The 22,697-nt window shown below is 41.9% G+C and overlaps 1 protein-coding gene across 2 annotated transcripts in view; it reads left to right on the forward strand.

Moving 5' to 3' along the window:
• LOC103184115 (protein diaphanous homolog 1) overlaps window positions 1-22,697 on the forward strand; it is a 120,344-nt gene that overhangs the window by 81,020 nt on the left and 16,627 nt on the right. For both annotated transcript variants that reach the window (XM_042339834.1, XM_042339835.1), the window contains 7 exons: window positions 297-391; window positions 596-697; window positions 3,383-3,622; window positions 7,608-7,737; window positions 9,021-9,145; window positions 15,859-16,023; window positions 16,943-17,075. In XM_042339834.1, coding sequence (XP_042195768.1) covers window positions 297-391; window positions 596-697; window positions 3,383-3,622; window positions 7,608-7,737; window positions 9,021-9,145; window positions 15,859-16,023; window positions 16,943-17,075 — 990 coding nt within the window. The remainder of the gene's footprint in view (window positions 1-296; window positions 392-595; window positions 698-3,382; window positions 3,623-7,607; window positions 7,738-9,020; window positions 9,146-15,858; window positions 16,024-16,942; window positions 17,076-22,697) is intronic.

Consider the following 22,697-nt stretch of genomic DNA (forward strand, 5'->3'; position numbering starts at 1 on the left):
TTTTAGCGGATCTTAGTTTCGCCTTTGAACTGAGGGACGGCATCTGTGACAATGCGGCCTTACCCCAGGACTACGTTATAGTGCCAGACAGTTCTCTAGTCTCATATCCTAACATGAGATTTGTTCCCACAACCTTCTGATCCAGAGGTAACCGAGCCAAGCTGAGGTGACGTACTACGATTCCTGTACATTTAGGAAAGAGAAACGAGGCGAATGGCCAGGGAATGTCAGCCGGGGCACAAATATGAAAGTAATTTGTTATTCGCTCGCTTATACCCTGTCTTGTTTTGATCCAGCTATCTTCCTGGGTTCTTTTCGAATGCCCTACAAGAGTATCAAAAACATGATCCTTGAGGTGGATGAGAAAACTCTAACGGAGTCCATTGTTCAGGCAAGTTACTGGGATTCATCTAATACCTCATGTCGCGAGCATTGACAAGTAGGCACTTGGTGTTGAAAGTATTTTTCTCTCCCTGCCCCCCCCCCAACAATAGAGATCGGGCTCATTTTAATGATCTTTGAATGACTTATCAGTTAAAGCAATATAACATTGAATTGGTGCAGTCTAACCATGAATCCGCCGTCTTCTTTCTAGAACCTCCTGAAGCAACTTCCCGAACAGGATCAGCTGAGCGCTTTAGCGGAGTTGAAGGACGAATACGATGACCTCTCGGAATCGGAGCAGTTCGGAGTGGTGGTAGGTGAAAGATTTCACTCACTCAGATGTTTGGAATGCACTGATCCAGATGGCAGTATAAGGAAAAATTAAACCAGGATGTTTAAAAGGAAGCGAGAGAGAGGTACATCCTTGGGAAGAAGGAGGTGAAGGATGTGGAAAAAAGAAAGGGAAATGGTATTAAAATCTGTCTGAATGTCGTAAGCGGCTGGGTGGGTGACCTATTCCTGCTCGGCCAGTAGCTCACAAATTGGCTGTTCAACAACAACAACAACTTGCATTTACACAGCACCTCTCACGCAGGGTAGAATCAGAGCGCTTGACAATGGCAGAAGGAGGAGGTGGGGGTAGGTGACCGTAAGCACGATCTGAAGATGGGGAAGGAGGGGGCAAGGCGGAGGGATAGAGGGGAGAGTTTTGGAGCGATGGTGGATCGGAAGGCACGGGCAACAAACAGGAGACTGGGGAGCCTGTCGAGCAGAGGTGACGCACTGGGTTGGGGAACAAGTAGGTCAGAGACTTAGGGAGATGCCAGGGCGTGAAGGCATTTGAAGGCGAGTGTGAGGATCTTGAAATGAATATGTTCGGTGATCGGGAGGGAGCCAGTGGAGTCTGGCAGGGGAAATAAACAACGACAACAAATCGCCTTTCGCGTCGGGAGGACATCCCTAGAACTGAGGACGGGTTTATTGAACAGGTTAAATAAAGGTACGAAACGAACAGCAGTGTTCACGGGTAAGCAGTGAAGCGCTGGGGTCCGTGTTGTCACAGAGACGTGTTGCGGGTGGTGACTGCATTTGCTTCACAATGTCACAGAAGGGTGACATTTGCTGATCGTGCTGAAGGAGAACTGGTTGCCACCTCCCCTTCTGCGGCAGCTTGCAGGGCATCCAGCAGAAATGGATAAGAGCAGAGCGATCGATCGCTGACGTCCCTTGTGAATCACGGAGACACTGGGAACTGAGCGTGCAATTAATTAACTCTATTGCCTTACCTTTTAAATCAAGTCACCGGGAAAAGCATAAAGACTATTTAATAGTCTTGCATGCACTTATGGCAGAAAACTCCTGGTAGACTGTGCGAATGAAGGAAGTCAGTGTTTTTGTTACTGCCCCTTAAGGTCCTGTGTAGCCAATGTATTGAACAAATATATTTTATTAGTTAAAAACTTTATTTTTCCCTATAAAAAAAAATTGGTTTATTTCAAGTCACTACCAGCTTTGTACTTCAGTCGTGCTGATAGTCCTGGCTGCCTGTTCCTTTCAACATTTGAGTTCTTTTAAGTTCCTCATTACTTGCCTTTCACTACTTGGGTCCTCATGGGAGAAGGAGAAAGACTGAGCTAGATATTGCTGCATGTCGTGAACATTACTTGTTGATGGGTGAGTAGGGTAGGGTGTGGGGGTTGGGTGGGCATGGCCCTGATCTGCTTCTCCCTCTGTCAGAAGAAATTCACCACCTTCACAGAATGTTAACCGGCTGACTTTGAGAACATCGAGTGTTAACCCAATGAGGGTAGATGAATGTGATGCATGATCCTTTTGCTGAGAGTACAACAACAACTTGCACTTACACAGCGCCCCTCATGCAGGATAGTACCCTAGAGCATTTGACTGTGGAGTAGCCTGATGCCGAGCCAGGGGGAGGGAGAGGTCGTAGGAACGGTCAAAGGGGAAGGTCTTCAGGTGTGACCTGAAGATGGGGGAAGGATGGGTTAAGGCGGAGAGATAGAGGGAGAGAGTTCCAGAGTTTCAGTTACTGACATTTCTCTCTGATACTGCTTTCGGGTATTGTCACTCCTTTTTTTTGTGCCAAATGGGTTTTGCGATACATTTTCCTCTACTGTGATTTCTGATAAAAAACGTCTACTGTGTGGAAACGTGGTAGAATTCCATTCATCCAAACTAGCTCCAAAAATGTCAAACATATTCATTCAAATAAGTAAGGATTGAGGTTTCTGTTTAAATCAAAGGATTATTCTGAGGATCATTTTAAAATTCAAAAGAACAAAAGTGTTTCTCGAGCGTACGTTTCTTGATCAACTCTTTTACTGCTCGCATCTCATGTAAATGATTTCTCCATCTTTCTGACCGTGTCTGTCTGATCTCCTGATCTGAGCTGACATTGATTTTTCCTGTGTTTGATGCACCAATGTAATACAAGGTGACATATTGGCTCTGAAGCTCATAGTCCTTGTTCTTCTGACTGCAAGGCCTCATCTGGTCATTTATTCTCAATAAGTTGGACAGCAGATAGAACAGAATCCATTGCAACAGGTCTATGGCTCAAACCTCAGAGCTATGTGTCCTTTGAATCCACTCACTACTGTTAAGCTGTTTTATTTTGATAGCCGGGTGTCTGACAAGTGAGTGAGTGTGTGAGTGAGACAAACCCGAGGGAGTGACACATGAGGGATGATCTGGATTCTGCTCTGGTGAAAGAGCAAAAGAGAGAGCAAGGTTCCCCTTCAGGTCTCCACTCCATTATCTCTTCTCGTCTTGTCCAACGACAGACAAACCTGATAAGGTTATCGATTGATGGGGTTGTGCTCCACCACTGTCAAGGGCTCTGGGACGTTACCCTGCATGAAGGGACGCTGTGTGAATGCAAGTTGTGGTAGTTGTTGTTGCTGCTTCATCCAGACACAGAGAGATGTGTTCTTGTTACAATTGCTCCTTGTTCTCCTTTCTTGTCTCCCGCTTGCAGATGAGTTCTGTCACCCGCCTGAGGCCTCGGCTACAGGCGATCCTGTTCATGCTGCAGTTTGAAGAGCAGGTCAGTAACCTGAAGCCGGACATCGTGTCTGTGAAGGCAGCCTGTGAGGAGGTGCGGAGCAGTGATAAGTTTGCCAAGTTGATGGAACTGATCCTGTTGGTGGGAAACTTCATGAACGCTGGATCCAGGAATGCTGGCGCGTTTGGTTTCAGCATCAGCTTCCTCTGCAAGGTAAGTGTTACACTCACAACCCTTAACCGTGATTCATTGTTTCCTAAAGCAGCTGCGTATGGTGTGGCCCAGTGCCAAATAGGCTCTCAATATCATGGCAAACGGCCGAGGTGACAGCTAACTCCTGGGAAGCAAAGGGAAAGCAAAATAAAAATGTTTACTTTTCGTTCGATTCCCCATGAACTCAACCATTTGGGAAATCTTCCGAAATAAAAACACATGCTGTGGTGGTGAGGATAAATGTAGGCCACGGACATTGTATTTTGGCAGGCCTGACTGAAGTTTACGATTCCCGCAGTTCATGGTGAGACAGGCTGACGTCATGACCAGGCTAATCTGAAGGGCACGTCAACCTTAGCTTTGAAACTTCAATGTTCCGTTTTTACTCTGTCCCGAGTTCAGGAATATCAGCGCACATCATTTTTCCAAACAATTATTAATAATAATCCTCGCATTTATACAGCGCCTTAGCAGGTCGTCGAGACATCTCAAAGCGCTTCACAGACTATACTGTAAAGTGAATTGACTTTATTTTGTGGGTGAAAATTGCGAAGATGTACTGAATTGTGACTTTCATGTCACAAAGTAAGCAGCTTTGGGCTAGATTTCTCCCTTGTGGTCTGTCTCCAGCTGTCCCAATTCTTTTTGTTACCAGCTTTTGGCAGGTTCCCAATATTCCCTACTTGATATTGTTCCTCTGCTTTTAATAGACCAGGAAACAGAGGAAGTTCTTCTGTCACTAAAAGCTTAAGTGCCCGATATCTATGGTCAAATACTTGCGATTACAGAATTTGGGATTTTGCTATTAAGCAAGAAATTTGCCAACGTTTCTCATCTGATCCCATTCTACAGAATATACTGTAAATTGAATTGACTGTGTATTTTGTGGGCAAAACCCAGCAGCCAATTACGCAGACAGAAATTGCTCGAGACAGAAAGATAGGTTAACGTCACAGCAATGTCCTCTGTCCAGAATGTACAGGAGTGGAAAGGAATAGACTTTGGCTCCGTAAAATATGAAGAAGCTGGAAATCTTCACAATATAATGTATAATGTCAGAATGTTTTGAAGAGGAGTCTTATGAGCAGGATCATTGCAACTTCCCATTCTCCCGTTTAAGGCTGAGTACCTTTGCCATCATTTGTGGATCCCTTCCTTTATATACATTTTGCCTTTTTTAATTTGCTTCCCCTCAGCAGCTTCTGTGTGAGTGGCGTTCTGTTAATAACGTTTTCCAGTGAGGGCAAAGGTTTGACTCCAAAGCAATGAGTGGAAAGCGTTATTCAATCGACTTTGCTGCACCCTGTCTTTTTTAATGAAGTATGTTCACGTCCCAGCGAGATGCAACTTCAACTCGATATTGTGAAACGTGAATTAAATGGCGATAAAGGTTTGTTCTTTTTAAAAAAATCCCGTGTTTCAGTTGCGAAGCTAAGGACAGTTTCTAAGAGTTTCCTTAGTTCATTTGACTCTTAATAGATTAGTTCAGGACACAGCCTTACAAACCGAGTTCGAAATTAGACTCTTATGTTAGCTTTGCGCTAACTTAGGTGATCTCAACTGTGGTCTGGGTGTGTGGAGCGAGGAGAGTACTTGAGGTTGCTTCAGTGCTTCCCAAACTAACAAGACTTGTATGCTATATTATTTTGCAACGATTCAGGACACGTTTGGTGCAATTTCAGTTTGGACATGGTTTAAATCATGATATTTATACAACGGGATGGGTTAGAAATGAAGACCAATGCTTGCGGAGTTGTTTGTTGACGCTTGTATTTGCTGTCCGAGCAGAGGTACATCTGAAACCTTTCACATTACACACATCTCTCAAAATTGATTCCCGACAGCCCACTTCAATATTATTTGCAGGTCTCACCGATAAAATGCCATTCGAATGGAAGACTGGAATTACTTTTCCTGCAGAAATATTTATTAACACAGCTTTAACCTTTCCAACTAGTCTCATTATCTCTCGGCACAGTAGATCAAGACGTTGAGGTTTACTCTGGTGTTGTAGAAAGTGAAAGATCTTTTGGGGAACAGCATCAAATAAACCGAGTTAAATTTTTCATGAGGGTTAATTTCAAATTAGCCGCGTGTATCCTTGTTTAACTTTAGTATTTAATTTAAAAAGTTCTGGTTTTAATGATGAAGATTCTACTAAGTTTGCACAAAATTACTTTTTTAAAAAAAGTTATTCATTCTTAACTTACTTTGTTCTTTGTTTGCCTAAAGACGTTCTCCCCTGATATAATAATAATAACAATCCTTGCATTTGATATCGCGCCTTATCACGTCGTTGAGATGTCTCAAAGCGCTTCACAGAATATGCTGTGAAGTGATTGCCTGTGTATTTTGTGGGCAAAACGCGGCAGCCAGTTGCACCCAGCAGTGTCCCACAAACAGTCGTATATATATCTATTCTAAAATAACTTTCCACTCCTATCCTCCGGTGCTAAGTAAAAACTCTAAAGTGATGTATGTCTTCCCACACATGATTGCATCTTTTTGAGACTGAAGCTCACCATTTTTATTTGGGTCTATTTTTGTTTCAAAGGGCAATAAGAAAGATCCAAGCATTTTTATAGCACCCTTTCATGTCAAATCCCTCAAAAGCAATTAGCAAGTAATTACTTCAAGATTAGTCAATTTTCACCTATAAGGTTCTAAAATCTAACTGCTTCAGAAAATTAGCTTAGTTTCTGCTGCCATACTCAGAAACTCTGCAAAACACTGAATGCTAAAACTCATGAAAGAAAAGGATGTGATGATAGGAACTTGGAAACGAGGCACAGACGTGAAATAAAACAAAGTTAAAAGACGATGGGTTTGCAACATTTTATCACATGAATTATTTATTACATCAGGACAGTTCTTAGCTGTCAACACTTGCCTTAATGGCAGGCATCCTTCCATGTTACTATCCTTTACACCCTCTCGCTTCAAAAATATCAATCACCCACTTTCTTCCCCCCCCCAGATCAGCCATGATCTTATAGAATAGCCGAACAGTCTCAAGGGACTGAATGGCCTATTCCAGTTCCTGTGTTCCCATCAACTCCTGCGAATCAGACCTAAAACTGGAGAGCTATTGGTTAATTGTAACAGAAACTGTTCCCCTCTCAGCTCTAGGGAGCAAAGCCAAACAAATGGCCTCACTCCTGAAGCAGTTTCTCCCAGCGCTTGCCACAGCTATGTGGGGAAAAAAACAGCGATACTTATTCAATCCATTACAAGTACGTCACAACCAGAGAGCAGAATGGTTCTCTCAACCACATCTGCATGTCAACCTCTGAAAATGTAATAAAAGACAGATGCTGTAAGAATTGCTGCTTTAGTGGGATTTGACCGTAAAAGGTGATGCTGCATTTTATTCATCAATGAATATGTCCCACCACAGATTAGTAGAACAAAGGTTCTACATAAATTCATAATCTTACTATAGGTTTTCCAGAGGACAGATGGTAAACTAGAGAATGTTGACCCATGTACCACTTATTCGAATGGGGCACAGGCCAAGATGGAGAATAGGAGAGAATCACAACAGTTACCCAAATGTATTCCAGGCAACGCTGTTCATTAAGGTCCTGCAGTACAATCACATCAACTGGGAGTTGCATGGAAATTTCAGCAATTCTGAATTCTGGGCATTAATGTAGGAATACTTCCTGTAGTGTTCTAATATAGCATACAATGTCAATTGATTGAACAGGGCAATTATCAGTTGTCGGTTTGTTTTTAACATGCATTATGTTTGGGTTCTTGTGGCTTTCGGATTTCACTCTTCGACTGCGCCTTTGGTCACTCTCGTAACCCTACCCTCTCCACCCTCCACCTCTCCTGAGCCCAACTCCCTGCTCAGATCCAAATCCCTGACTGTCTAGCGCCTTGGGATGTCCTCTCGATGAAAGGCGCTGTGTGGATGTAATGTATTGTTGTTTGTTGCTGCACACTGAGCACTTTTTCTCTCTCCTTTTTTTCTTAATAGCTCAGAGACACAAAATCAGCTGATCAGAAGATGACACTGATGAACTTTTTAGGTGAAATCTGTGAAGAGCAATACCCCGACATCCTTGGCTTCACAGAGGAGCTGAACCATGTGGAAAAGGCGAGCCGAGGTGAGGGCGTGTGAGATGTACGTCTGTAAAGACAGTGACCTAGATAATGGGCAGCATATAGCATCATTCCCATCTCCCACCATTAATGCTTCCTGTAAAGTGCATCACCACTGATCAATACCGGGACTGCAGTTGTCTGTGTAGCTGACCTACTTAGCATTGAGAGCTTTTGCCTCCAGCATTCAATTCAATTTGTCTTGCGAGCGCATGCATCGCAGGCATGATTTCTGGCTTCTCTGATGGAAACCGCAATGAGTGATTGTATTAAAAATGAACAAATGGGTGAGATGCGTAAGGAGTTCACTGATGGAAGAGGTGGAGGAGATGCCTATCTGCAGATGTACACACCTACAGGGATTTGTGCAGGCTTCAATTATTAATCAGAGTAGGAAAGCTGCTGTTCACTTTAAAATAGACCTGCTGCGCAGTTTGGATTGTCGTCGCTAGAGCACACTGTGGTTCCATCAGAAGCCTTTACCTCCTCTGATAGCAGTGTACGCCTTAACCCTTTTGAGGCATCGATGCTTCTGCGAATTAAGATGTCGCCTGTGCCATTTTAGTTTAAAGCCGTAATCTTTCATTTGAGAAAAAAAATTACACAGCCCGACGAGAATTGTGTTGATACCCAAATTCTATCTGCTTATCACACAGCTGGAGAAAAAAAACGTAACTTATCTTCCAGTCTGCCTGGAAAAAATGCTTGAAATAGTTTTATTATCATTGAAATAAAAATGAACTGATAGTGAGCTGGATTATCAGCTGAGATCAGGGACGATTTGCCCAACATTTCACTCCATCCCACATGATGAAGGAGCTTAAGAACCACCTCTTGGTGCAGGCAGATTTGACTCATGTATTCAAGAATAATAATAATAATGCTTGCATTTGATATAGCGCCTTATCACGCCGTTGAAATGTCTCAAAGCGCTTTACAGAATATATTGTAAAGTGAATTGATTGTGTTTTGAGGGCAAAATTGCACACAACAGTGTCTCACAAATAGTTGTGGATTGAGTGACAAATGATTCTTTGAGGGATTATTACCCCCGGAAAGCGATCCACCAATCGACTGACATCTGAGTTCCTTACTGCTTGGATAAACAGAGGAGTGTGGAGTGAGGAAATTTACTATGGTTTTGCCCCGCCCAGGAATCGAACCCAGGTCTTGTCGCTTGCGAGGCGAGCGTGCTAAACACATTACTAGATACGGTGTTCATTTAGAAAGCTACAAGACAATTTTCAGTGTTCAGGTACAGCCATTGATGCTTTGATTGCTTTTACAGTTTCTGCAGAAACTCTTCAGAAGAACTTGGAGCAAATGGGGAAACAGATTTCCACACTGGAAAAGGATATCACGGACTTCCCAGAGCCCCAAGACGAGCACGACAAGTTTGTAGAGAAAATGACAATATCCTTTTATTGGTGCAATGAACGATAAATTTCATTACCTTGATATATTGATCAACGTAAGTGTCAGCTGACTCACTCTCTCTCTCTGCATCTTACATTCAGCAACAATAGAATTCACAAAATAGCTTGTCGATATGAAAGGAACTCAATCAATTTTTATTGATCAACTTTAATTATTTGTGCAGTATCCATGCCCGAGAGTTATGATTCCAGTTGGCTGGTTAAACATGTGAGATCAGCAGCATGTGGCACAGGCAAGGAATCTGAAACAGATCCTGAGAACCTGCTGTAGATTGGCTCAGAGATATCTTTCTGATGTCCAGCAGTGCTCGACAGCAACAGCTATAAATCTAAACTCAACAGAGTTTCAAAATCATCTCTTCCTTTGCCAATGTACAAGCTGTGTGGTTTTAGCTGGTCAGTCTCCAGCAGTTACCGCAACACACACTCTGGGGTCACCAAGCCTCGGGTCTTGCCAACCTGCGCCTAATACTTTCCGGAATTAGGTAAGCAGGATGGGTTCCTCCAGGGAAAGAGAGCGCATTCCATTCCAACAATCTATCTCTGGGAATTCTCAGCTTAGTTTGGATACTCTTAAGCACGGTGATGGGTTTCCGCGTATGTCAGCACCCAGCTGACCAAATAAATACTTTTGTGTTGATACGTTTTACTTACTCTCACTCATAAAATGACGAGAATGTACTCTGTTGTCCAGTTAGACTTGTCACTTATCATCTTTTACAACCCAGCCAACGAGAATAAATGTAAGTAGACTTCTGTGATTGACAAAGAGGCTATTGAGTGTTCTGCCCTCCTTGGCTATACCTCTGAAGCTAGCAATAAATGTTCTTCAGATCTACAGCAGTATCCTTCTAACACATGTTGTTACTGTGAGGCCCTTGCTGATTTTCACAGTTTTGAAGGCTCGCTCGCAAAAATCCACACTGTAGAAAATGGTAAAATAATCTGGGTTTTAGCACACACAGTGTTGTCTGGCTGTTGCTTCGGGAGCCTGGGTTAAAGTTCACCCCCTACTTCAACCTTGTCGTTTTCATGTGGCTTTCTTATCAACAGAAAACCGGGGTGTGACAAAAGGTGTTTATTTCCAACTCTCAGTCCTTGTACTGACAGCTGTTGTGTGTTTAACTTGTTCCTTGAGGATATTTCTGTGTAATATACAAAATCTAAGCCAAGGACCTCACAGTCTGACCTTTCTCTCACTACTCAGTCCTTCACAATTCAACAAAGTTGAGTGCCATTTCTATGAAAAAGGAAGAAGGAAAAGGGGGAATTAAGTTAACTTAACTTCAGAGAGATGCTAACTCACTGGTTTTCTTCACAGAACCTGGTGAGATCAGATGTGCTGGCGCATATGAGGAAAAGCAATCACTTTGCTGCTTATTTTCTCAGAAGTTTTAGCTTTAGTGCTGTGTTTGTTTGGGATATGATTGAAATCCGCACTTTCCTTTGCATTCTCTTCTAAGTCTTGCATAAGGACATTAAAATAAATGGAGGATAATATGATTTGCCATGATTTTTAATCCTCAAATTATTGGATGTTACAAGTGGCCCTCTCACTCAAGTCATCAACCAATCCTGGTAAGATGCAAGCACGTTTGAGAAAAAAATATAATTTTATTACCTTTGTATAATATATTTTTAAGAAGTTGAAGTTGATTTGAAAGAGCAATGGAGTTACGTATACATTGTAGGTTTGGCATCTCAGTGTATCATTGGGACTGTTTACTTTTAGTTTTATATTCATGCCATTCACTGTTGCTGAGTACAGACTTCCAACCCACATTGACCAGGTGTTCCATAGTAAGTTCTATATTGTTATGAAGCTAATTTTAGTAACAAGTTTCGTATTCTTTTAAGTGCAAATCGGAGTCTAATAGTTGGTCATTTAACTTTATGGCCACTTTATACTGGTCATTTTTATCCATTTCACAATTGCTTATTTCTTCAGAGAAGAACAAGATTCCTGACGCAGGAAGAAAAAAGCTAGGCTCTAATTTTGGCCTCTTTCCCAACAGTGGGAACAGGATGCAGCTGGAAACAAGGACAGGTTTTGACAAAGTGATCGCTGTTTGTTAGTTGCTGGGAGCGCAGAGAGACTTAGAAAAATTGTACTGGGGTTTCTAGACGAGAAGAGATTGTCCATGACTCAAGGCGTGTTCAGCGCATTATTGATTTACTTGTCAGATTTTTGAATCATCTGAGGGACAAAACTCATGGGCGATGTACAACAACTTTCATTTACACAGCGCCCATCACCCAGGGTAGGGTCTCAAGGCTCTCGACAGTGGCGGAGCACGGCACCGAGCCGGGGAAAGGGAAGAGTTGACGAGGAGAATTTTTAGGGAGAGGTCGAATGGATGGTAAAGATTGAGGTGTTTAAAGGAGGGGGGTGGTTCTGCATGACAAGAAAGCTAGTGTGTCAGACATAACTGTTGAATGACTTTGGATGATCACAGAGCCCACTAAGTGCGGTTGCAACATGTCTTGTCATAATCAGGAATGTCTCTCTGACTGAGACATTGAACACTTCTCTTTGGGTTCAGAGAGATGGAGCCTTATGAGGACTATTCCCTCGGTAGCTTCCTTTACGTTACTTTGGCCCGCGTTAAATCCAGCATCAGCGGGAGGTGGTGTTTTTTGCTTAAGATCTGCTAAGCAGCGACCAGCTATTGGGTGTCTGTTGAGTTCAGTCCAAGATTTTTCTTCCTCTGAGTGAAATGAAATTTAAATGCACTAAGCAACCAAGTTGGCTTTGTTCATCTGTGTTCATAACAGGCTCGAAACAACCAGAGTATTGTATAATACGCTGGCATTGACAAAGCTGTACATACAAAATAACAGTTTGGAATTGAATTTGATGGTTCTCCCTCGTTTCTAACAGTTAAAATAGAAGGTTTTAAAAGCGTCCATTTCATGTGGTTAAATTGAGAGAACCTGGGATGGATTTTCAGAGGAAATAATGTACAATCGAGAAAACCCCTTGAAACTTACTTATAATGCCGTGTTCAGTGCTTTTAAAAGCAGAACACTGAAAAAGGTCAGACTGCGAGGTGCATTTGTATTGGTACATAGGAACAGGAGGAGGCCATTCAGCCCCTCGAACCTGTTCCGCCATTCTACTAGATCATGGCTGATCTATACCTCAACTCCAATTACCCGCCTTTGCACCATATCCCTTGATATCCTGACCTAACAAACCTCTCTTCACCTCAGTCTTGAAAATTCCAATTGATTGGGGGAGGGAGGGAGAAAGTCACAGATTTCTGCTACGCTTTGTGTGAAAAGTGCGTACCATAACCTACATAATGTTCTGCTCTTGATGTGATAGATAAACACTTACCCGAAGGTACGATACTGATGTTCATTAAGATATAAGCTCTGTTAAAAAGATGAGAGACACTTTGGTGCTTGTAAATTGGCTGTATCATTTCAACGAGGCACCAGCATATATTCGATTAGAGTAAACAAGTGTGAATAAAGCTTTTAGCAGCCAGCACTTAGTGAGGATAGGAAGAAGCCAATAATAGAGATGTTCTGTTAATGAAGCAGTGAAAAATGTATCGCTATTAAGAGAAAAGTTTTGTTTGGATCAGGGAAGTAAATGTTTTAATGCATTTCCAAAAATGCTTCATATTTTTGTGCAACATTATTTCTTCGAAAGTTTATCAGTGTGTCATTAGCTGCATAAATTCACTTTATATTGGTTTCAATCATTTGTCCAGTACGTTTTCAGAGTTGGCTGAGCAGCAGCGTTGAGTATAAGATGCTGATATGAACTATAATAATCCTTGTATTTGATATAGCGCTCTCTCACATCTTCGAAGCATCTCAAAGCACTTCAGTCCTTCTTGTATATAGACCCTTCTTCTTCGCACGTATAAATACTAGACATTGGTGAGGCTCTGATTAAAATACTGAGTGGGGTTTGAGTGGCCCATTACAGAAAGCTACTTTTAAAAACGCGGTGGACGGGTATTTGAGGAGGACGGGTTTGCAGGGTTATGGGGAAAGGGCTGGGGAGTGGGACTGACATTAATTGCTCTATTCAAAGAGCCGGCACAAACTCGATGGGCCAAATGACCTCTTTTTCTGCTGTACAATTCTATGATTCTCTGATTTTTTGAAAAGACATTGACCGCCTTATTGATCTTTGCCGAGCATCGGGATTTTAATCAGCCATTTTAATCTGTCGAGCCAAGAACACAGTAAGGCATTTAAACCAAACACGCATTTTTGTTCCTCTTCACATTAGGACTGGCTCGCGTTACTGGAGGCACTTTTTTTCACAATTGCTCGTTCATTTTCACCTCCTGATTACTGTAAAGCAGCTCCGATCAATATTTTAATTGATTCGCTTTGGTGCTCTCCGTGACAGAGCCTGACAGAATATAAAGACTCAACACATTCTCCTGTTTATTTAGCTGTCTCCGGGACAGGAAGTGATGTACTGAGACCTGGCGCACAGTTCTAAGGAAGGAAGGTCTGGTTTGCGTGAAATGCAATTTTTCGATGACACAAGTATTAGGGGGTTTGAAGTCTTATACAAGGTTTAGAGTTTCACCTGCCGGATGTCTGCCTCAATGCTCGTGACTTTTGATGTTCTACAGACATTCAGTCGGTGTAATTTGAGCCAAATGAGGATTTTAGTTGTGTGTGTGTGTGTGATTTCTTGTAGCATCTAAAATGGCAAATTTTAATTTGGAAAATCAAATGGAAACATTTGAGCGGATTACCAGTAAATCAACTTTACTATATATTCTATAAACTTATAATAATAATCCTAACATTTGATACAGCGCCTTATCACGTTGAGAGGTCTCCAAAGCCCTTCATAGAATATACTGTAAAGTGTAGTGACTATGTATTTTGTGGGCAAAACGCAGCAGCCAGTTGTGTCCCATACACAGTCGTTGATTAGTATTGTTGCTTATTATTACTTATAAGTAATAACTACTTTTTAAATTACTTTGAAGTGTTTAAAGATTGAGGCAGCGAGCTGTTTATTTGGTTTTATAGTGTTTCCGAAACAGCAGTTTAGCATTGCTGATGATGCCAACAGATTACTTGCCTGTTTACCCTTTTCTCCATTTCATCAGCATTATTGCTTTTGTGCATGAATTTGCATGTTGTAACTCAATCCTCTCTGCAGTAATTGCACACCTTTAAATTATTAGTAATAAGATGAGAATTGTAGTCTTAATAATATATATATTAAAAAGGTGCTTGCCGTGAATTTTAAGAAATGCATATCAGCAGAAACTGACCCCAAATTGCAAAGTGTGAATATTTTATGAGTACATTTCAGTTCTTTATTAAATCGAGCTTGTTCAGAAATGTGCTGAAAGGTGGAAGCTGACCATAATATACAAAGGCAAATTGCGTTTGTACTCGCATTGTAGGAAATCTGCTAATATTTGAGTCTGTTGCATGAAAAGTGCTCAATAAATACAACTTGTTTGCTGTTTTTGGACTTGTTCTTTTGTCAGATTTACTGCAATATTGATGATGGTGAAATCTTTCCTTTCTCTGGGAGGTTAATTTCCAATGTTTCTGGTAATCAAAGGCTGTTGTGGGAAACTAATGAAATGTGGGGAAAAAAGGAACTCGAAGACTGAAGTCGAGACACAATTAGCAACATCCCGTGTATCTCATGTGATTTGCAATTTTACGCAAAAGGAGATTGTGTAAAATTAATTGAGGTCACAGATTCCGGAGAGCCTGAAGGGTAGAGTGTAACTTTCAATGAGTAGCTTCTGCAGACATGATGGTAGGGTTCAGAGCCAAGTATTGTCATTTGTAGGAGCATAATCAACTTCATTCCACTGCTCGTAACTTCCAAAGATGTGCTGAAACTCTCCATAAACCGGTTAATTTGAGATGATCGGGGGGGAGACTACACAGGGATGACCTTTCTGCTTCATTTAAATGTTTTGATGATGGATTAAATTGATGAACATGATTAGTTTGTGATACTTAAGTCATGGATAGTATGTGAAGTGTTGAGAAATGTGGTACAAAAGCCCATTCTTGCATTTTGGGTGCACACAGTATTTGACTGGTCTGCAGCAAATCTATACATGGAATCACATAAATGGCGTGTGGGGGAAATCAATATTTGGTATGACTTAGCAAAGTAGCGATCAAATAATGCCAACCTACTGTCAAAAATATATTTGCTGGAGTCACAGTCAGCTGATTTGACATTGTCATGTTTCCTCAAAGTTAAACTCGATGAAATATAACTGTTTGTGTTAATGGAATCACATCACTCCGGGTCATAAGAGTTGCATTTCCTGCACAAATTTGAAATTAAGGATTTGATTCTGGTAAATTAGCAGAAGCAGCTGTGACTAACTGACATGGGTTTGTCAGGCCTGTGTTGATTTTGTGTTTCGCCCACAAAATATACAGTCAATTCACTTTACAGTATATTCTGTCAAGCGCTTTGAGACGCCTCAAAGCTGTGATAAGGTGCTCTATGAAATGCAAGGTTTATTATTATGTGAAAGGCACTAAATAAATGCAAGCTGTGATTGGGGGCACTGTGTTTATAATGTATGTTGTAAGTTAGTCACAAGTTGTGCTAACAAAAAATGTGTTGTGTGTGTGCGTATCTGTGTGTGTCCACTATGTGATGATTGCTGCATTGCCCATTTTGACAGTGCTTTTTCCTTAACCAAAGCCTCCCACAGCTTCGTAAAAGTTGCAAGAGAACAGTTTGACAAGTTGTCAACAATGCATGAGAACATGGAAAAAGAGTTTGAAGACCTTGGGCAATACTTTATATTCAATCCCAAGAAAATAAGCATCGAGGAATTCTTTGGCGACCTGTGTAACTTCAAGAATATGTTTTTGGTAAGTGCTTTATGTGGAGGTAATGAAATATTTGTTCCCTTTTAAAGCCACGGGTTTGTCCATTCAAACCCTGGGTCTGGTTGGCACATGGTTACCATTGCATGCATTTATGGATTTATACTGTTGTAAAAGATCTGCAAAGGTTACTGGAGTTTAAGTCATTTTTAATATAAAACACAGCCAACTGAGGCTTTCCTGTTGGAGAGAAAGTGCTTAAAATGTCATTGTATTGTTTGAAGCACATTCAGTGATTGAGTTAAAGTGAAGGGGAGTGCAGTCTGTTGAGGAACAAGAACGTTTTGTTCCAAGAGTAAGTCAGCAAAATTGGAGTCAGGCAAATCACGATTGCTGAATACTGAGTACCACAGTCCTGTTCGTATACGTTCATTATCAAGTTAATGTTACATCATCAAAACTGACGCTCCAATGCAGTGCTGGGTGGGGTTGTTGGATTGTCGGAGGTGTTGTCCTTCAGATGAGATGAGGTCCCATCTGCCTGTCCATGTGGATCTTAAAGATCCCGTGGCGCTATTGGAAAAAAAGGAAGGGAGTTCCTCTCTCCTGGTGTCCTGGCCAACAAATCCCCCAAATAAATTTGGTCGCTCATTCCATGGCTGTTTACAGGACCTGCTGTGCGAAATTGGCTGCCGCGTTTCAGCCATAAAGTACACAGTCAATCCACTTTACAGTGTCTTCTGTGAAGCGCTTTGGGACGTCCTCCCGACGTGAAAAGCGCTATATCAAATGCAAGGATTATTATTATGATATCCTGTGAAACGCTTTGAGACGTCTCAACGACATGATAAGGCACTGTATCAAATGCAAGTATTATTATAGAAGGACCCAGGCTAGTCAGCCTGTCGAAGGTAAGGAATTGTAACCTGCCGTGTTGTCTAATTTGCCCTCTCCTCTTCCTCAGCAATCGGTGGCAGAAAACAAGAAACGGAAAGAGATGGAAGAGAAAATCCAGAGAGCCAAACTCGCCAGAGAAAAGGCAGAGAAGGATAGGCTGGCAAAACAACAGAAGAACCAGCTGATTGACATGAGCGAAGGTCAGAAATTCTTCCCCCTTTATTTGCTGAAACATTTTGGTGTGTTGGGATTTCAATTAGGGCATTATGACAGAATCCTACAGCACAGAAGGAGGCCATTCAGCCCATCGTGCCTGTGCCAGCTCTTTGAAAGAGCTACCCAATTCGTCTCACTCCCCCGCTCTTATCCCATAGCTTTGCGATTTTTTTATTTTCAAGTACCTATCCAATTCCCTTTCGAAAGTTATTATTGAATCTGCTTCCACCATCCTATCAGGCAGTGCGTTCCAAATCTCGGCTGCTCGCTGGGTAAAAAATATTATTCTCATCTCACCTCTGGTTCTTTTGCCAATTATCTCAAATCTGTGACCTCTGGTTACCGACCCACCCGCCAGTGGAAACAGTTTCTCCTTATTTACTCTATCAGAACCCCTCATAATTTTGAACACCTCAATTAAATCTCCTCTTAACCTTCTCTGCTCAAAGGACAACAATTTAGTCTCTCCACATAACTGAAGTCCCTCATCCCTGGTATTAGAAATCAAAATTTAGACTACTTTTGATATGAGCCTCAGATGATCAGACATGCGTAGAACATGGGAAGCGTTTTAAAATGATGACCGCTATTTTTTTAAAATGCCTGTGCATTGTATTGCTTGCTTTTTTATATATAAAAAATATAGCCAGAGGAAGTGTATAGAAAATTATCTCTTGTTATCGCAAAGCAATTATTTTGGACAGGAGGAGGTTTTTTTGATGTTTTTTTTTCTGTACATGTCACTTTCAGGCCGTAGTGGTGTCGTGTGATTAATGTTGTGCCCATACATTGTGGGAACCAGAAATTGCATCGCGTTACAGCAGAGGGTGCTCGACAGACGCTGAGATTGAAGCAGTGAAGGGGGAGGGGGGAGGAAATATACTGCATAATGTCAGATCCATGCCACAGCAGCCTTGAAACTGGGAGTGTTTAGTTTTGTCGTTGGTTTCAAACGAGGGGAAAAAATTCTCCATTTTCCCTGTCTTTCCTGCCTGGTATTATCTATAATAATCCCTTAAAAAAAACAATTACACAATCACGATTTGGTCACTCAATCCACGACTGTTTGTGAGACACTGCCATGCACAATTGGCTGTACAATAATACACATGTAAATAAATATTCAGAGTGGGTCAGGCTCTGCTTTTAGTTGTGTGTCTGGTGGCTTGCTGGGTAGGTCTGCTACATCTGCTCAGGATGTGTGGGGGGAGAGAGAGAGGGTGGGGAGTGTAAGAGAGGGAGAGAGAGAGAGAGAGGTGTTATATATAATTGGACCTTGTTTTTGCAAACCCAGTACAAAATGGAAGGAAAGCTGACAGTTTACGAGCTCGCTCTGTGATTAGCAGAACTGTTTTTTGCTGCTGAGAGCTGAACATCTGACGCAGGCTGTGTCCACAGGCACCGGGGAGGAGGGGGTGTCGGCAAAAACCTGGCGGTGGGAGGTGGGAGGTGGCTGGAGGGGAATTAACTCAGGTCAAAGAGAGAGAGACGTCTAAAAACTGCAGATTTTTATTATGCTGACAGACAGGCTGTGCTGACTAAACTCTTCTTACCGGTGGCACAGTCTCTATGGTAACCTAGATTTTTTTTTAGGATTTAATCAGCCTGCGTTTATTGGAAGCTGCAGTTTAGTGGCGGTGTGTGGGGGGGTGGTGGTGGGGGGGGGCAGCATTTCCCTTAAACGTTATTTTATTTTCGGGTTTAGAATCTGCAGCTGCTCACTGCTCAATCCTCTGTAAGGAGCTTTGTGATGTGTGGTTACCTGTCTTGTCTATTCCTGAGGATGGCAGCAACACTACAGATTTTTTTTTGTCTGCCGCATGGCTGAGGCTCGTGATTTCATCCGACTGTACAGTACGGTGGGGAGAGGTGGGGTTGGAGATCACTTAAAGTGACGCATGAATTCTGCAGTCAGACTCGGTCACCGACCTCCTCTTTGTTTCACGCCCCGGTGTCTGTGTATGTTCGTTCCAGCATTAACAAAAACAGGTTTCCGAGCTCCCAGCTCTGAATCTTTCACGCTTCAGAGATGAAAGTTGCCTCTTTTTATTTCTAAGCTGTGTTCTTGTTCATGTCACAGCCCTTTTGCCCCTCATTCCCCTGATAGCGTGTTCCTCTACCCCAATCTCTTCTATGGCCCCTCTTCCCCACCCCCCCCACTCCCTCCCCACACATCACCTACCCATCGCTTATATCATCCCTTCACTGTTCTATAGATTGCTCTCTTGATCTCCTCCCTCCCCAATCACACGCACCTCTCCTCTCCCTGCCTTCTGTACATTTCCTAGCACAAAAGAGTGTGGGCAAGTAGATGTTTGAGACATGGGACAATTTTCTTCTGTCGGGGTGGTTTTCTCTCTCCGCCTGTCCCCCTAACTGGCCCCCTCCCCGGTCCAAATTTCTGGTCAGGTAATCCACCTCAGTTGATAACCTCTCCTACATATTAATCCTAGCTTCATAACATGATCATTCCACTCCAATGTAGCATCGCATCAGCTTGTAATCTGGCTGGATTTCCATTGCAGAGCACCGCACACAGTCGGCACTGTAAGATCAAAGTGCATTTTTTTTCTATTTTTAACAAAAGCCTTTATTCTATTAGGCCTTTTTTTTCGCTAAGTGGGTTGCATGTGTGACGTCGACGGAATTTTAAGGGGGAAAAAATTCTCTTTTAATCTCTCACTGTGACCAGGACCCAATAATGAATTCTGTCATTAGAAAAAACGATTTACGGTTGAGGTAATGCCAAGCAGTTGGTACATGAAACGCTGATGAATGAACAAGATTAGTTTAAAGCTGAATTTCTGTGGCTGCAGAAACGTCCAGTTGATTAAGTCCTGGGCTATATTGCAGAGTCTGACCATCGGGGTGGGGGGTGGGGTAGAATGGTAGAATCCTACAAAGGGCCACAGCTGCCCACAGGCTCCGCAGACTCTACCATTGGTTTCAGGGAGGGATGTTCTTTATTAAACAGACTGCAAATCACATGGAAACACATGCTTCTGTTGCCATTTTACATTTAAAAGACAGGTTTTAATAATCGAGGCAGTGCATATGTTTTAAATATATTTTTTAAACAATCTTATCAAAATTAGATTTCAAACGACCAATTCTGATGGATTAGAATCCGATTGCTTTCCAGGCTTCTCATTAACTCTTTTAGGCTCAAATGCAGCACTGCAACTATGCAGGATGGTAATTATGCAATTGACTCAGTCACTGTAGTACAGTAAATAATGTTCCTTATACCTTTTCTCATGTAGCATTACACTGCTCCTTGTAAAGACAACAGAAATGTTCTTTTACAAATATTTGACAGGGAATATCTGAATATGTTTGGTGGAATAATTTTGTCTCATTTCATACATTGAGCCCTGAAATCCGTGACATGATATAAATTTATGATTTCATAGTGGGATCCATTCAATGCCCAGAAAGGCAATCGATATTCTGTTGGAAAGCAAAGGGATAGCGCGTGTGTGCGTGTGGGGAAGGTTTGCAGCTCAAATCACTGGAACATTTAACTATTTAATCCTTATTCATTCATCCTCGTGCACGAATGAGATCCTGTGCAGTTTTAATGTTGAATTAGGCCGATTTAATCGAGCGCAGAACATTTCATTTCTGGCTGTATTCTGTGTGATCTGGGGAAAGTAATCTGCCTGCACGTATATCATGGTAACGTGACTGTTTTTGAGCTCTCTCCAGTGCATGTATCGTTAGTATCCGTTGTCCTACTGACCCTGACCAGTCACAATCTATCTCCCACTGCAGTTCTTGACACACAAAGCTGTTTGGGCTGTGTCCGCTGGGCTCAGTGTGAGCCTATAATACGACAGTGACCGCCAAATGCACTTCACACACCAGCGAGTGTGTGAGGCGGCACTCCTCATCAATCACATCTTTGTATAAATGCTCAGCGGTTCTCATCTCAATAAGTGGATGCAGAAAAAAATGAGTTCAGTGGCTTTAATTGCAGGTATTCACGTTATAAAGACCACCAAAAATATACCCACAAAATATTTCGCCCACAAAAAAGTCGACAGTCAATCCACTTTACATTATATTGTGTGAAGCGCTTTGAGACATCTCGAAGACGTGATAAGGCGCTGTGTCAATTGCGAGGATTATTATAATTTTTATCATTATAAGTAAAATGGGAAGACGGTGAAGTTTATTACATGATATTGTTTTATATTAAAGCGTCTATAAAACTGGTATTTTCAGATCATCTTTTATGTATTGTGTTTTCCTTCCAAGACGTTTAGACTTTATGATATTAATGCCCATTGACAAAGCAGTCAGAGGAACATACTTTATGTTCACATTCTTAATTTATTCCAATTGCTTTCCTCCCAATCTGTTTGCCTTGGACAAGTGCCACCTTATAGCATTAACCTACACAGTGTTGCTATTTGCAGTGTTCCTTTGTTAAACTAATACATGCGTATTGATCTTTCTTTGTCCTCCAACGCTCTCCCCTTGCCCTTCTCCGTGAGTGATGGCGGGAGTGAAATTCAGTAACCTTACCCATGTGTGCGTGTGTATGTGTGTATTGAGGATCAACATGTCATTCAAGTAACAGTGATCAGTCCTTAGACTCAGACTGTCCACATAGATGCACTTAAATCTGGGAAACTGAAAAGCGATTATTAAAGCAATCCTTGACTTGTTTCATGCCTCACCGACCAGCTTCCCTGACTAACAACGTATCCTGAAATCACTTGCGTCTCCTTAACTTTGGCCGGGTGCAATTCAGTAGAATTCGCATAAGCCTGATCTGCATAAATCATGTAACTTCCTAAGTCATACATCTGCTCAAGTCCCATTCAAGAGTTTATACTCTATGCACGTTTGACATAACTCATACTTTGCATAAGTCATATCAAATGTATGGTCCCAACTGATACAGATTAGATAGTTTTCTTTTAGGAAATAACATTATGGGATATTGTACATAGGGAGTTTGGGACATATGTGCATGCGACCGCCAGGAAGACGGAAGGCAGACTAGATGGACCTTGGGTCTTTTTTCGTCCAGCATTTCTTATGTTCTTATGTTATGTCATGATACGACTTATGTGAGGTTTACTGTACTTCACGTTAGATTAAAAGTCCCATCTCTTTCCCCCTCTTCTCCCTGTCCCAGAACGTGTTCCCTTTAAGGAAGGACACAAGCAATTTTTTTCAAGATTTTCCTTTGGAAATAATTCTGGATCTTGTGACTAGTGTTGCTTGGCTTCCCAGAGAGGTGGCTGAGACATTCAGCTTTCTTTTTTAAATGCACGGCATCTCTCCTTGATCCTAATTATATAGCTGCCACGGAGAGTGACAGTCAGTCAGTGTTGTATTTAGAAGATTCTAGGATCTGGCATATAAATAATCCTGTTTTCAGGGCTGTAATTATCCCTGCAGGCATTCTAATGTCCACTTTATCTGGCAAAGCTGAAATGAACTGTGAATTCTTCCTTAAGTACAGTACAAACAAGTATTCGTTGGAATTCCTTGGAATTAAATCACTGCAGGGGACTCGTTTAATTCAGTGATCTCAATGGAAAAGAAGCTTTAACTCTGAGCATTCCCTTTGAGGACATCACCTCCGGTCT

The sequence above is a fragment of the Callorhinchus milii genome, unplaced genomic scaffold (genome assembly GCF_018977255.1).
Source record: "Callorhinchus milii isolate IMCB2004 unplaced genomic scaffold, IMCB_Cmil_1.0 Scaffold13, whole genome shotgun sequence".
In the NCBI taxonomy this organism is placed as follows: domain Eukaryota; kingdom Metazoa; phylum Chordata; class Chondrichthyes; order Chimaeriformes; family Callorhinchidae; genus Callorhinchus; species Callorhinchus milii.